General features: G+C 27.8%; 2 protein-coding genes across 3 annotated transcripts; one reads left to right on the top strand and one right to left on the bottom strand.

Moving 5' to 3' along the window:
• The first annotated feature begins 81 nt into the window (after positions 1–81).
• LOC113377878 (39S ribosomal protein L13, mitochondrial-like) lies at positions 82–757 on the top strand. Its single transcript, XM_026618321.1, has one exon. The coding sequence runs from the start codon at positions 130–132 to the stop codon at positions 679–681; it is 552 nt and encodes a 183-aa protein (XP_026474106.1). The 5' UTR covers positions 82–129; the 3' UTR covers positions 682–757.
• A 777-nt stretch (positions 758–1,534) lies between these two features.
• Positions 1,535–17,164, bottom strand: LOC113378701 (nuclear pore complex protein Nup98-Nup96-like; the record flags this gene model as incomplete). 2 transcript variants are annotated; one of them, XM_026619260.1, is given in 31 exon segments in its annotated part: positions 1,535–1,685; positions 2,012–2,271; positions 3,400–3,515; positions 4,536–4,789; positions 4,873–5,028; positions 5,480–5,749; positions 6,496–6,680; positions 6,754–7,007; positions 7,190–7,418; positions 7,492–7,601; positions 8,216–8,351; positions 8,764–8,909; positions 9,045–9,164; positions 9,233–9,418; positions 9,940–10,050; positions 10,127–10,304; positions 10,379–10,632; positions 10,828–11,055; positions 11,330–11,559; positions 11,624–11,880; positions 13,337–13,473; positions 13,569–13,690; positions 13,875–14,043; positions 14,291–14,431; positions 14,623–14,788; positions 14,878–14,998; positions 15,066–15,216; positions 15,356–15,575; positions 15,856–15,980; positions 16,522–16,788; positions 17,148–17,164. In XM_026619260.1, coding segments are annotated over 31 exon segments (5,350 nt in total), but the record flags the coding sequence as incomplete, so codon positions are not given.

Consider the following 17,164-nt stretch of genomic DNA (forward strand, 5'->3'; position numbering starts at 1 on the left):
ATTGTTTTCGTGGATATTCGGCTAGAGATTTCTTATATGTTTTCTTTCTATTGGCAACCATATTTTTATCTATGGCAGAAGTGATTAAAGACGAAATAACCTAAATTTGTACACAATTATTTTATAACTATGGGGGTATCGAAAGTGTTGGGGTTTAAGCGAGTCCAACAATGGGCCACGTTTGCCAAGGTTTGGCATGTTTATGATTGCACGTGGCAAAACCCTTTCAAATCAGCTGAGTTGATAAAAACATACATTATGGGTTTGCATAAGCCTATTTACCATCCCTTAAATTATTGTGGGGATCATGTTGTCTTGATTAATAGTAAAGAAATAGCCCTTCCCGGCGATGAATGGCGAAAGAGAGTTTATTTTCACCATACAGGATACCCAGGGGGCGCTTCATGGACTCTAGCTTGGGAATTACATGACAAAGATCCAACTTTAATAATGAAAAAAGCAGTTTATAACAGTATGAAAGGCAACCTACAAAGACGACATGTTATGAACCATTTGCACATATATCCTGATGATAATATACCTGAGGAAATTAAATGCAATATCACTAATCAAATAAGGCAGTTAAGGCCAGTGCCAGTGCGATTAAGTGATATACCAGAGGAAGTTATTAAAAATTATCCCAAAGTTATAGATTGGCCTGAAGATTATGTACTTAAATAATGAATAAATAATTAAAATTGCTATTAATAGCTAATATCTTAATTGCTCAGATTGTAAGTCTTTATAGGTGTTTCATTTTCCCTGTACATGAACATATAAGTAAATAGTTACTTGTGAATAATGTTAAATGTATCAGAATAAGCATAAATTAAAGCTTATGATAAGAATTTGTAAATAATGTTGCAAAAATTAATAGACTAAATATATCAAAATATGACAATAAAAAAATTAAAGAATTGTTTGAATTTCTGCTTTCAAGAATACACCAATGTTATTTTAGTCAGATTTAAATGCAAAGTATTTTTTCTCTGAAGTATTGGATGACTACCAGTGGGGTGTTGTGTTAATATTTTTTTTACCAGAACTCTAAAATTAAAAAAACGGTTTTCATTAATAAAATGAAATGATTTCACAAATAAAAATCATTACAAAACTATTTATAAAGAGAAAATTCAGTTATCAAACCATTTTCTGTATGTAGAGATTTGTTAAATTTTTTTTTGCCGGAACGACATTCCAGCTCGACAACACCACTGATGACTACCATGAGTTCATTTCATAACTAAAAGCCTTAAATATTTCATACCTGAATAATTTATCTTGTTTTCTTGAAAATTCATATCATTTTCACCATTCACTATTTTTTATGACACTGATAGTTCAGAGGTTCCATAAAAAATAAATATTGTAATTATAAAATATTACTACATTCATTACAAATATATGTATTTATCATAAAAGAAAACAAGCATATTTTACAATACATCAAAACATGCAACTAATAACACAATGACCATGTCAACGTACAATATGATTTTTTTTTTATTGACAGGTACCAATTACTTATCTAAATCTACTTTTATATTAACATATTTAATAACTAAATCCTTATATATATATATACAATTAATCAGTTATAAAGTTTAACAAAATACTTGAGACTACTTTAGGTATAGTTCTCATCTGAAAGTCACAGCACAGACTTGTTTTCTTTTAACAACAATCTGGAAATAAATATTAACTTTGAAATTTATATCACCAGATATTACTAAATACATAAAATTTTCTAAATAATAGTTTATATTAAACAAGCCCAGATTAAAAGATTTGTAATAAAATATCCAAAATATTTATATTATGCATCATATTTATATATTCAATAAATGTTATTTATAATAAGATATTTTTAAAACATTGAATTCGTTAAATAATTCAACAAATAGATAAAGGGCTTTGCATATCAAAAATATTAACTTTTCTCTAATTAAGTAAAAAAAATTAAGGCATTGTATCAAAATTTATTGTAAAATTATCAATCATGGATCTTAACTCATGCTGTGAATAATCTTCGGGCATTGGTAGTTGACTTATAACTTTCAGTATTGCTCTTGAATCAGCTTGATTTGCTTGCATAACAATTCCACGAACAATACCAATGATTTTCTTTGATATTTCACTTTGACACAGTCTATGCTTTGATGTAGGGCAAGGAAGTAAGATTACTCTGCTACATAATGATGACAATCGTGGCTGCAGAATTTCCATGTGGTAGCCTAAATTCTCAATCTCTTCACTCAGCATACCTTGGACCTATGTGAAAAAATGTTACTTTTTATACTAACATATTCTTATATAATAACAGTACACAAATTTACTAGAACTTTTCGTTATACAGACAAAAATTTATTATTAAATGAGAAATAAAATCTAGATTATCAAATTTTTGAAGAATTTGGATTGATTTAGAAAGATCAGAAATTTTGGAACTAATGTTATGATACATTTTTTTGTATGACGACTGTACAAAACTTTTAATTAACAAAAGGGCCAATGCAAGCATTGTAACCTTCTGAACAAAATTTAAAACATTCATGTGGGCACGTTCAGATTGTTTGGTTTTGTTTGAGATTTGTTTGACCAAATTTGAGTGGTAATTTTTTTCTTTTTTTTTTTTTGCATACTTTTATTGTCAATCAAAATAAAATACATTTTTTAAGACAATATGATGTTGGTGTTAATGCATTAAGAGATTATCTCCTATGAGATATCTCACTTATTTTTTTATTTTTGACGTTTTATTTGAGATCGTACGGCCATTTTTTTTTCAATCTACGAGTGGTAAAAATGATGCATATACTTAAAATTCCTTCTAAATTTTACATCATTCATTTTACATTACCTTTAAAAGAACTGGACCTTTCTCAACGAGCAAAGGGATTTTCATATTATTAGTATGTATTGAATGTTTCTTATATCCTAATCCATGTATCAATTACACAAAAAAATGAGGCAAAATAAATGAATACAAACATACATGAATAAATATATTATACGTACATCCATATTTTACAAGATCTGTTACCAAAAAAAAAACTTCAATATGAGATTTCAATAACCTATCCAGCAGAATATTAAAAATTCTGTTATCAAAGTTTAGAAGTAAATGAGCCTAAATGTTTGATTCTCATTATTGGAATAGAAAAAAAAAAAAACTAAATGTCTCATAACGTGAGAACTTGCACAAGTGTGCAAATATATTAAATGTTTGCAACATTATGTTGCACTAAAAGATTTTTATTCAAATATTCATTTAATCAATTTTGTTTAGAATAAAGTAGTCCAAGCTTTGTATAGTTTTTATGTTACAAAAATTGAAGTCAATGCATAAATTGAGATTTATTTAAAATTCACATTTCTACAGCACTTGTTGAAACTCACCTCTGACTCCAAATCAAGAAAATCCCATAGCACTTCTCCTTGAGTCGACCAACCTGATATAGAAACACTGTTTTCAGCAAGCGGAGACAGCATGTTCTTCAAGTTTTGTATTTCGCCTGAGAGAGGAAATTTTCAAATAAAAACTAAATGACAATCAATAAATAAATTAACAATAGCAAACAGAAAAGCTTCTGAAAGCTACACAACATGTCAGTAAATTAATAATAAACAAATTAAGAATCATAGTAAATAAAATTACAAAATAAGCCAATTACTCTCTCAATTCACATGCATTGATTATCAATCTAATGAAGTTTCAATATTTCAAGTTGCAATATTTAAATTTTAAATCCCACCTATATTTAATAATAAAAAACTAGTGGGGCGCATGGCATCGTGCCTTAAGGCAAATTGGTGGAACTTCCCGTACCAAAAATTATTTTTAAAAAGATTTACATTTTTGAAAAAATTTCACTTTGAAAAAATTTGATTTTTGAGAAACTATAAATTTTTGAAAAACAATTATTTTTTGAAAAAAAAAAAACTTTTTGAAAAAAAATGTTCTCTTTATTTTGAAATATTTTAGAAGTTCTGATCTTTTTTTCAAAGCAAACGTACTGCTTTAACTGCATAGAGACGAAGCGCATTAGCGCCGAGTTGTCGTCTGACAGATAAACATTGAAACGGAACCCATAGGAATGTAGACAAAATTTATGTTTATTGTTAATATCTCTAATAAATATCTAATCTCTATATAATATATCTAATATAAAAAATCTCTATAAAATATCTAATCTTCGGAACGGCTAGACCTGCCTTCGCCAAAAACTAATTAGCATGTCTCCTTATCAATATGAACCGAATGTTTTTTGAATTATTCAAATCGGTTTGTATCCGCACACACACACACACACACACGCATACATGAATTTTTTCTAAGGTATGCCAAAACGTTTAAAAACCTATGAAACATAAAGATATATTATAATTTTCATTTTCAATTTTTTTGCGATTACTATAACTTACCCTACGGGAAGTTAATAATTTTACTCGCAGACTGACAAAATGCGAATAATTGCTAGTATTAGCAAGTCTAGTTTAAGGCTATGCTATTTGTGCAAAATAGTTGCATTTACCATTTATAAAATCATCAGGTGCTAAATGCCTCATTATGACTGTATGAGCTTCATTCCACATGTTCCCATTGATGAAACACTCAGCTTGGATTCTATATTGTTTTAAATTACCAGCTAATAATGCCTTTGAATTATATAGCCATTGCGAAGGAATATTCAGCTGCTCCAAAATAAATTTTTCTCGATTTAAATAATCTTCGTCCATACTTAAAGAGACATGACGATCAAGTAAATCTTTTATTACAGCTGCACGTCTGAAATCATTAATAGAAGTAAAAATTATTACCCAAAAATTCAAAAGAAAAGAAATAACACTTATCAATTTAATATTACAAACCTTTCATCTGATTCAATATGTAACAGAACAAAAACAGCCCAATGCCATAAACCATTTGTTTCCAATTGAGATGCAAATGATGTGTGAATCATAGATTGTGAAAGTTCAGAACTATGTCCATATCCAATAGATTTCAAAGTCTGCTGTAAGAACCAACTGAAAGGAAATGATATAACTTCAAGTTAGCTTATTTGTTTAATAGTAAATACGTAAAGAACATACTAATTATAAATAAAATCTTGACAAAAATTATTAGAACAGGTGTTTCAAATATCATCTGGTGGCAAGCAAATTATTCATAATCAATATTTTCAGTTTGTTTAGGTAAATTTTATTGAAAAGGTAACAGATCAACTAGATATAGTTAGTGAAATAGTTGGCCAATGGCTAACCAGGCATTAAAATATAATTAAAGAATAAGAAGTGTTCTTGAGATAAAACTTATAAATCATAATATTCTATTTAATGGTATATTTTTTGTTGGATTCAATTTGTGGATATGTCAGAACATCAAATTACAATTGGTTTGCAAAATTATTTCTTAAAAAAGATGGATAATTAAATTAACCTAGTCAAAAGTACAGTTTAATCATGTAATAAGTTGTACCTTAGTCTATAATCCAAAGCATCAGGAGTGTGAGTTGCTGGATTTAATAAACTTTCCAGTGTATGACTGTGGCAAGTATTTAACTTCAATAAGTGAAAACATAAATCTTGAATAGATTTTCTTTCTTGGCCAACATTAGTACAACAATGATATGGAGGATCAGGTGAGCATGCATATGGCTTTAAATCAACATCTGGGTCATCCAGTTTGAATGCCTTTTCATATAATTGCAAACAATCTGCGATAGAAGCTGTTGGCATACTAATATACCTAGAAAATAATTATTATTAATGACATACTTTGTATAAGAATTTAAGTAAGTATAGAAGTGTTATGACTATTAAAAATAAAAGAATATTGAAATACAACAATTTAGAAAAAATTACTTTAGTTAATTTCCATTTATATTTTTTTATTTTAAAATGCGTGTTTAAAGTGTCTTTTCAAATTATACTGGACATGCGTATATATATATATATATATATATATATAATATATATATATATATATAAATGTTAAATATGAACAATACAACACTCAGATTTTCAACACACACTTTATTTGGTAATCACAGACATTTCGATACCATTGTATGCCTCATCTTTAGTGTAATTTCAAAAACAGTTACTTATATACTACACATTCTTTACACATTCTGTATGTTTCACATGTTTTAGTACTGTGTCAAGCTTTGCAAGTGATTTTTTTTTGTATTTTCAAAAATTAATTGTAATTTAAATAAAATATTAAAGAATGTGAGTATATAAGTAACTGTTTTTCAAATTACACTGAAGATGAGGCATACCATGGTCTCGAAACGTCTGTTTTTACCAAATAAAGTGTGTGTGTGTTTTTGAAATTGAGTGTTTTTATTGCTCATATTTAACATTTAATATTCATTCCACTATATTATATATATATATATATATATATATATATATATATATATATAAGTTAAATTCCTTGCATATAACATTAAATAGTGTGTTAATTATAGTTTATACATCTCCGCTTACCATAGATGAACAGCTAATGACCTTTTCCAATCCAATCCTTCACATATGTTTATCATACCATGAGTAGATTCAAATACAGGAATACCTGCAACTAGTAAAAATGCACGCAATCGCATGGGAGAAATGAATAAATCACCTTCAACATCTCTCCAAGATATTAATTGCTGTTTCAAAAGCTCCCGAACCTAAAAACAGTCACAAGTAGTTTATTATTTCGTTTTTTTTTTTTCAAATTGCAAAGATAAAATCTGGTCTCACCATAGGCCCACTGGAAATTTGAGACAAAAGCATAGACAAGTAATAATCGCCATTTTCTTGAGCAATATCTGTAGCCTCTTCTATTTTATGCTGTGACAAAAGATTTATTATGGTTTCTAAGTGCTCCTCAGAATAATTATCTTTGTTTTCTGAAGCTTTTGAAGTTTGAATTGTAGTTTCTAGAGCAGACCATCTTTCCAGCCATTCAGAAAATGCTCTTCTTCTACACATAATTGCTATATGATCTGAGCTTTCTGAAAATTCAATTTGATAATTCATGATGATTCACACAACAATAACTTTAATAAACCTGAACAATAAATTATGACTATACAAATGATAGTAATATTCAATAAATATTTTCTACATTCTATTTTTAGATAATTGTATAAAATTCTGCCAAAAAAAATAACAAGTAAACCTATTAGTTACTAACCCAATCCTTCTAATGCCGCAATGTAACCCCAGAGTGCTTTCACTAAATCCCAAACTTGTGTATTGTAATGAAATTGATCAAAACTATTTTCTCTCTTATCATGCAGTTTCTGAGAAACTTCGTAGTGAGCTTCAAGAACACCAGGGTTTGTGATAGCTTTCGGATATTTATCATTGTGTATTATTTCTGTATAATCCAATTGGACATCCATATGTGGAAGAACTAGTTTCTATAAGAAGTGAATATTATTTATTTAATTTTTGCTATTAGAAAAAAAAAATAGTATAATAATAGTTCATTACCTCAAACCATTTCTCTGCTTGTCCAACTTGTACAGCTTGTATCAATGTAGTACTGCAGTCGTTCTCTTGTCTGCCAATCAAGTAACTATGAAGATTTTCTAAATTAGATTCTGAAATATAAAATATGCTAAGTTGAAGATTTAATAAGCATTATGTTTTCTTTTGTATATAATTTATTATTTTATTCTACTTTATTTGAAAGAATCTTTGGCATTTATATTGTAATTGTAGAATCAATTTCTTTAAATCCTTTGTTGAACTGTGCTTATGTACTAAAATGGTCACAAAAGTCTACTCAGTAATTATTGAAATAAGTATGCTCTACACACAAATACAGACATATAATAAAATAATGTATATATATATATACATATATATATATATATATATATATATATATATATATATTTATACACATATACATATATATATATATATATATATATATATATATATATATATATGATTTAGTAGTTAATTTTGATGTTGAAATATATGAGTGAGTTCTTGAGGGCGATACATCAAACAAAGAAAAGCCAAAGATTTATAAAATAATCTTTATTTCCATAAATAAATAAAGATTATTTTATAAATCTTTGGCTTTTCTTTGTTTGATGTATCGCCCTCAAGAACTCACTCATATATATATATATATATATATATATATATATATATATATATATATATATATATATACATATATATACATATATAAGTTACAAACCTGGTTCTAAAGATTCAAATAAATCCTTTGTAGTCAGAGTTAATAAAAGATTTTGAGATCCCCAACCATTTTTGAATCGTCTACCATTATAGAGTGAAGCATCACTCAAACAAGTCAATTTAGATGCTAGAGAATCCTGAAATTCATTCGATAATAAGGTAAAGGATATACAATTTCACAAATCTGAATATAAACATAAACTAAAGGTTTTAATTTAACAGCAAACACCTTGATTCAGTAGATTACACAAGCCCAAAAGTAATAAGGTTTGAAGAAACATTTTATAAAATTAAGTGATGAACTGCTAAAATATAGTTAAAGAATAATATTCAAATTTAAAATAATTTTGGCTTAGAACATTTGGTTTTCAAAAAGCTATTATAAGAACGTAAATTATAACGTAAATTAAGTTCATTTTAATTTATGCACTTATGGTCTAAGAAAAATAATACAAATGATTCGTAAGATAAAATCCAGAAATGAGTGTAAATATGTTAAACACTTTTGTGATGAATGATATCAATCTTTGGTAATAATAAAAATTATACCTTATATGGCATTGTATACTGACTATTTTTCAGTACTACTGTTGTAGGCCTTATTATTATAGTCTCAAAAACCTGAGTACTCATCTCATAAGCTAATTCCATCTCATTTAAATCTTTTTCTGAAGGACGTTCCAACTGTATTGTTTCTGAAATAATTGTAATATTTATTATATAACTTAAAAAATAACTTGGTAATCAGTCTTAGAAAGATTAAACTATATTAATTTTTTACATTTTGGAACATCACATATCGACTTTTAAATTTCTGGAGCCATTATTACCTGACATTTTAAATTTAAAACCGTTATCGTTGCCATTTTTATATCGTGAATTCATAACGAGAGCTTTTGGCACAATCTGATCTGATGTTTGTTTTTCATAAACCTCCATATTGTCTGTAACTAGAACATGAAAATGAATAATAAAAGCAAAATGGTATAAATATTACTAATAAAATGTTATGTCTTACCAGATTTCATATCATCATCATCATCATCATCAATAAAAAATGACGCCTTCATCAGCTGTAACTTGTGATTGTTCTGTCCAGATTCTTTAACAATATCTGTTGTAGGACTTCGAATTTCATTCCGTGTCTCAGAATTGTAATTTGTCCAAGATGTTTGTAGATCATCTTCAATATCTGGATATAAACCTATGACCATTACATTAAAACCTATTAGTAATTAGTAAAATATGATACTATGCATATATACAAACATATTTATAGATTTAATTGAGGATAGCGAGGATGTATGATTGAAAACACATCATAACATGAACTGTGTTTAAACAGAAGGATTTAATAAAGCATATAACACGAGCAAAGGGCCTCACAATAATCTATTGTGCACTCGAAAAATTTGTGAATAAAAATCACCCTAAAAAAGTAGCAACGCTTTGTGCATAGGGTTGTTCAACAAAACATGTCTAAATCATTTCCACAATATCATGAATGGACAGGAAAAAAACAATAATTGCGATTCAACATACAAGCAAGGTTACAAAGCAAATTGAACTCGTATGTTGGGGTACCACTGTTCATGTATATTTAAAGATGTACAGATGATCCAAAACCATTTACTTTCATATTTTTATATTTTACATTAAATTTATTTACTTATTACTGCATATTTAAAAATATTACTTTTCATACTGAACATATTTTGGTCGTACCTTGATATCTAATGAAATGATCGGGCACGTGATCATGTTTATCATAACCATTAGTCATAGCACAACTATGATCACCATTAGTCAAACCTCCACCAAGACCTTTTGAAATTTCTGCAATTTTAAAATAATTCATAATTAATGCAAGTAATTAAAATAAAGAAAGCAAAAACTAATATAAAATTAATACCTTCAAAAGATTTATTTAAAGACATTTGACCATTTTCTTGAATTTTATTTTTCTGTACTTTATGAACAATGTGATCAGATATGGCTTTAATAACAGGTGACTTTACTGGCTTTTTAACTGTAGGTAAAACTTCTTCATCTTCAGAGTCGCTTAAACCATATTTTGAAAAGTGATCGACCTATAAAACAAAATAATTATTTTGTCTTTAAACAAATAAAATTCAATAAGTAATAGTAATGTGTTTGAATTTACTTTGAAAACCCAACTGCCAGTTTGAGGCCTATATTCCAAAAATCTTGTATCATGTTTAGCACAAACCCTTCGTAGTTTTTCTTCATAGTCAATTTGTTGCAAAATACCAGGATCTGTTATTGGTTCATGTTTATTTTTATCATGAGGCCATACTCTATCCAGGGTCACTTGTGCTTTTCTATTCAATCCAACTCCAACTGGTGGCTTGTTATCATCATCCGGATATATGATCACTTCCTTATGCCTGAAGTGCACTAAAAAATAATTTGTTATCTTTCATATAATATTAGAATTTAATTTAAATAAAAACTAACATTGTTGTGAGTTTACAGTAAGATTTCATGCAGTATAATGCACATTATTTAAAAGTGATAAATGTAATGTACATCAACTAAACTAATAGCACAAATAAAATATCAATAAATCGTTACCATTGAAATTATTTTTACCTATTTCATCCAAATTTAAATTGGCCACATCAAATGAATCATTGAAGTAGACATTTCCATAACCCTCTCTGCCTACAGTAAAGTTGGGGACGATGCATTGGTTATCTTCAGTCATAAATTCACTAAGTTTATCTAAAGACGGTATAGTATAATAGCCAGTTCGTGTCAAAGTTATACCAGTTGGATAATGGATAGCACTTTCTGTAGTTTGATGTTCTATTGAGGAATCTAAAAGAAAAGTTATAAATAATTTACCTGCATAATGATAAATTTGGTAAATATTACATATAATGTAATACGAAAAATAAATTACTGAAAACAATTGCTTATGCTGAATTGCTGGAGTTAGTCATACTTCCAAATAAACATCTTAGTAAAAATGGAACATTTTTGGTCAATGTAATTGCAAATAAATTGGACATTAAAAAGTAAATAGAATAATAAATAAATTTTTCTGACAAATGCCAATTATATTACAAAAACAAATTTCTCATGTTCTTACCTGTACCAACACTCAAATTTTCCTTCTCGGATTCATCAAAGCTTGATTTAGATTTTGCTCTTCTTTCAAAAGATTCGCTAACACTGGCACTCTGATTTAAGTCAAAGTTTGCTTTGACAACCCTATGAACGTTTGTTGGAGTTGAATTAGCTATATTATCAATAAAAGTATCTTGCGGATCTATAGAATCCTTTCTCTTGTTCTCCCCATCTAAGGCAGGTGAATTTAACCTAATAGAAAGTTATGATTTTAGTTACAACAGCTCTCAATATACAAATAATTTTATTTACAAACCATGACACCCTTCTCTCTTCTTTTCCTTTTTTGTCCTTCAATAAAATTCCATGTAAGCCACTAACTGGAGTTGTAGTAACCTTAGTATCTTCAATATTAGAAGTTTTACTCAACGATTCATTGCCTAAAGTCTTATCAATATTATCGATAGAATTATTTGACGATTTATTTGTTAATACAAGGCGTTTAGGATTTGGTTTGAGACTAAAAACCTCTATGGATGGGTCATATTCTTCTAGTCCATCAAATAAAGTTTTCTGAAATAATAGAACAAAGAAAATAAGTGACACGGCAATTAACAAATTGAAAAGTTTGTTTTAACTTTTGCAAACTTTCGAAGAAACAAACGAAAAAATTAAATATAGAGCAAATCCAAATGTTTGTTGACAAAACAAACTTTTTAAGAAAAAAATCTGCGTATATATGATGAATATATGATAAATTTTATAAAAATACAATAAATCTGTACATCCCCTTCAGAGAAAATAACAATAAAAACCAAAAAAAAAAAGATCATGAAATGGATTTTCTGGTGAGAAACTATAAAAGTGTATACAATATTATATATATATATATATATATATATATATATATATATATATAAAGAAAGTTTGATATGTAAAACTAGACTCTAATAGAACAAATGAAGGTAAAATTATTAAAACAAATGAAAAAAGCACATACAGTAAAATAATACACATATATAAACAAAAGAAATTTCAGAACATGATATACATTTTTTAACATATATAATTAAAAAGAAAAAGATGATAAACAGAATATATTTTCGTTTCAGTCGAATTAAGTTTAGATATAAGATCAGCAAAAATATCAAAATGTCACTTACATCTGGCAAAATACAATTGAATGACAAAAATCATGCACGTATTAGCATGAGAGACAATAAAAAAATCAATTTAAGTTCCATAAAAATTTAAATACAGAATTTAAGCATTTGCCAAGCATAGATTTCTAGCTAAAATTCAATTTTTAGATGAATTCTTATTGAAATTTTCTGTAGCGTATAGTGAAAAAAGCAAACATATTTTATAGATTTTGACAATTGTTTATAATCAATCATCTAAAATTAAATTTGTTTGCATTAAGATTCTTTCATAACTAATAACTTGTAAATCGATTAATATATCGCCACAATACGAAAATTAATATTTTGGCAGTCTATATTCATACATCCATGCCAGTCATATATATAATATATATATATGTTTATATATGCTTATATATATATGTGTATATATATATATATTATATATATATATATATATGTTTATATATATATATATATTTGTTTATATACGCTTGAATATATGTCAAGATCATAAGGTTATAGGCGCTACTTTGGAAAACAATGAAGTCTGCATTTACAAAATATGTCAAGATGGAAATTATTATATTGTTCATAATCATATAAAATTGATGCAGTTATCTTTATAAAGGAATGCACTTCACTTTGACAATACTAATGAGTTAATTATTCATAAAATAAATGTATCAAAATTATCACACATGCAATAAGTATTACATTATTATGCTAAGAGGATCTGAAACAATAACACTTTTTAAGTATTATATTAATTCAAATTACAAAATATACACACATATCATTCAACATCAGTTCATTCGATTAAATAAATATATGCCGTGAATAACTTTTTAAAAAAACATGCACAAATATAATTTAGAAAATAAGACCTTTGGATTAGCAGTCCAGCTAAGTGGTTTTATTTTAACATTAGCGTCTCTCCCAGTAGATAATTTGAATTTTGGATTGTCCAAAACTGCTTTCTGGGCTGTTGGATTAGTTGGACGTAGTAATTCTTCTACTTTACCTAAAAAATCAAGCCATTTATATATAGTCCTGATAATTTAATCTATTACTATAGTACTCTACGTAGATTTTCAAAATCTCAACATCAGTTATTACCTGAAGCTGGAGCCAAATTTTTAAACAAAGGTGAATCACCAAATGGTTGTGAAATCAGAATCATTTGTTGATGAATAGGAATACTTGTATTGGAGGAAGATTGTTGGGTACCCAATGTGGTACTGAAAGACAAAAATAATTATTCCATTATATTCATGGTAAACGAAACATCAACTAAAAAAATTTTAATAATTGAAACCTAATTTAGAAGATAGTTTGATTATTACTTGAAAATTAAGAAAACAGATTTAAACTAAAATTTAATGTTTCTAAAAACTAAAAATCAAATGTTTTGAGAGGCCATACTTGCCCAATCCTGTGTTCGTAAGAGTATTATTTGTTCCAAAAGTATTTGTACTGCCAAATAACCCAGTGCTACTTGGATTGGTTGTGCCAAACAATCCACCAGGTTTAGCTGCTGTGTTAGTACCTCCAAATAATGAATTTGTCGTTCCTCCTAGATTTAAACCAGTTCCTGAATATCAAATTCATTAAGCATTTATGTATGACTATGTAAAATAAATGAATTTATATTTTATCATTTTTCTAATTCAATTATAATGATGAAGAATAAAAAAAAATTCATCTTGTCAAAGATAACTTAAAAAATAATTAAATATAAATAGATTTATCTAAAAGCAGTTCGTCTTATGAGAATTTATATTGAAATGCTATGTTAACTTGTATGGCCGTGTTGTATTTTACAAAATAAAACTTCTTACCTAAAGTGGTGTTGGTAGAAGTGTTTCCAAAACCAAATGTGCTAGTTGCTGGTTTGTTAAATGTATTATTAAATAAAGAGTTTGAAGTAGTTGTTTGACCAAATCCTCCAAAACCAGTACTAGTGGCTGGTGTTCCAAAGCCTACAAAAAATTTTATGTCATAAGCTAATAGTTTTTATTACAATTAATGCATCGTCTTTTTTTCGATATAAATTTCAATTATTCAATTATGATAATTCAAATATATTTTATGTAATGTATATTAATAAATAAAAAAATAAATTTATATATATATATATATATATATATATATATATATGATAAGTAAATACCTGTATTTGTTGCACCAAATCCAGTAGTAGCTGGCTTGGCACCAAATAAGCTTGAAGTAGCTGTAGTTGTTGTTGCTGTCTGACCAAAAGCTCCAAATCCTGTGCTGGTTGAAGCAGGCATATTGAAAGGGCTACCTCCAGGCTTAGCACCAAATAAACCAGTTGACTGCAAGATTCAATAAAAGTATCATGCTTTTAACTATCATTTTAAGTAATAATTTTAACTCTAAAAAGTTGAAAGAAAGAACTCTATACCTGTGTAGTGGGTGTTCCAAAACCACTAAAACCAGGAGTAGTTGTGCCAAATGTACTTGTGGCAGGTTGTCCAAAAAGTCCAGTTTGTGGTGTGCTGGTTCCGAATGGTTTTGCTTGAGTGCTAAAATTAAATAGTCATTTAATATATATGAAAAAAAAAACTTAATTTTCAATGTATACAAACTGACTTAGCTCCAAACGTATTTGTATTGAAAGAAAATGCAGATGTAGTGGTTGCAGCTGGTTGAGCGCCAAATGCTGTAGTAGGTTTGGCACCAAATAATGAACTAGTTCCAGACTGTGTAGTTGCTCCAAATGCAGGAGTTGTGCTACCAAATCCTAAAAAGTTTCAGTAAATTATAAGTTTAAAAGCATAAAAAATTTAAAATGGCTTAAAATTACTGTGGTTAACAATAACAATAAATACACAAATAATTTAAGAAACTTAAAATTTAAAATAAGAATATTTTTAATTTACCTAAAGCTGGAGTAGTTGAACCAAATAATGACTTATTTTCTTGTTGCCCAAATATTCCTCCTGTTGCTGGAGTAGAAGTAGCTTGCTGACCAAAAAGACCTGTTTGAGGTTGAGCCATACCGAAAGGACTAGAAGTGCCAATGCCACCAGATTGAGGACCTTTGCGATTAGCCATATAATCTTCAAGTCGTAATTCTTCTAAAGATTTGCCTTCATATTCCTAACACAAAGTATTGTTACCATATAAACAATAATCTATCAATCTAATTACTAACTATTAAAAATACAAAAACATACTTGGATATAAAAATTTATTTCATACTCAACCTCTGAAGTAGCTATGAGGAATATATACAATATCAACATATTTGAATGAGAAGAATGGAAGCAGAAAGAGGTCATAAATATACTATCTATTTTTTCTTTACTAAGGAGTGCATTGCACGACAAAGAAGGCCACTTTTGAAGTTAAAAATATGGGAAAAATATAGGAAGCTTACCTTCATACATGTAATACAATGATGTTTCGTATTTATTGAAGTGCTTTGTCCACTTTTAACCATCATATCAGTACCCGTGACTGGATTAAACTTGATCACTGTCCCAGTAGAACCACTTGCAAAACCTATATAGTCAAGTTGTTTTACACTAGTTCAAAATCTGTTTACATATCTTATTTAATTATCAAAAAATAAATAATAATTACAAATTGCATATTTACTGCAATTTGCAAACTCAGAAAAATTGGAAACAAAATGTGTCTTAAACTGATGAGAAACATCAATCTGTCGATTTTTAATGCAACTGTAATAAACTGTATTTCTGAATTTCTTTAGCAGAATTAAAATACACACTAACAAAGGATGATTATATTTTATAATGTAAAATTTTTACAACTTGATGATAAATCAAAATAATATATTTAAAATGAAAATTATTAGATATTTTTGCAAATTTGATATGTAAATTTATTTTCATTCACAACATAATTGTCTAGTCAGTACAATAACTTTCTGAAATTTATAACTTGCCATAAAACTATCTTAAAATGATTTTATGATATTTTTCATGTAAATGTTTGAAAGATTTGATTTTATGTTAGTTGAACATTCTCAAAATTTAAGTTTAAAAAAAGCATTTACTACTAAGTACAAAAGTAATCTTACTAGTATTCCCAAACAAGCCTGTGCCAGGTTGAGTAGTGGCGCTTTGACCAAATAAACCAGTAGTAGTAGGAGCTTGAGTTGAAGCAGTTTGTCCAAATAGACTACCAGTAGATGGTGTAGCACCAAACCCAAAAGTAGACCCTTTATTAGGTTGACCAAAAGCTGATGTTGTTGTGCCTGCACCAAATAAGCTACCAGAAGTACCTGCTGCTGATCCTGGAGCATTGCCACCAAACAAGGAAGTGCTTGCAGCTGGCTGGCCAAAACCTTAAAATGAAGACACGATATGTATTTGACAATATTGAAAATTCAATAGAAGAAAGCAAACATTTATTCCAATAAAAAAATAATAAATTGTATACAGGACATAACCACTGAATATATTTCAGACGTAAATAAATTTTAAGTGAGTCTTGACAATAAGTTTTGTTCAAATATAATAACCATTACTAGGTGTATGTGGTATATTACCGAAGGCAAGTTGTATAGAGTTCCCAATTTGTGTATATTAACCAAGAATAAATTTGAAACAAATGCATGATCGACTTGTATTAATTCATTATGAATGCAATCTTTCATTAATTATTTGACACACTTAATCTTTGATGTTATGTACATGTACATACCAAATGATTGTGTAGTA

Source organism: Ctenocephalides felis, unplaced genomic scaffold (assembly GCF_003426905.1).
Source record: "Ctenocephalides felis isolate EL2017-DRISC unplaced genomic scaffold, ASM342690v1 CF-g0.4_SCAFFOLD_01886, whole genome shotgun sequence".
Taxonomy (NCBI): Eukaryota; Metazoa; Arthropoda; class Insecta; order Siphonaptera; family Pulicidae; genus Ctenocephalides; species Ctenocephalides felis.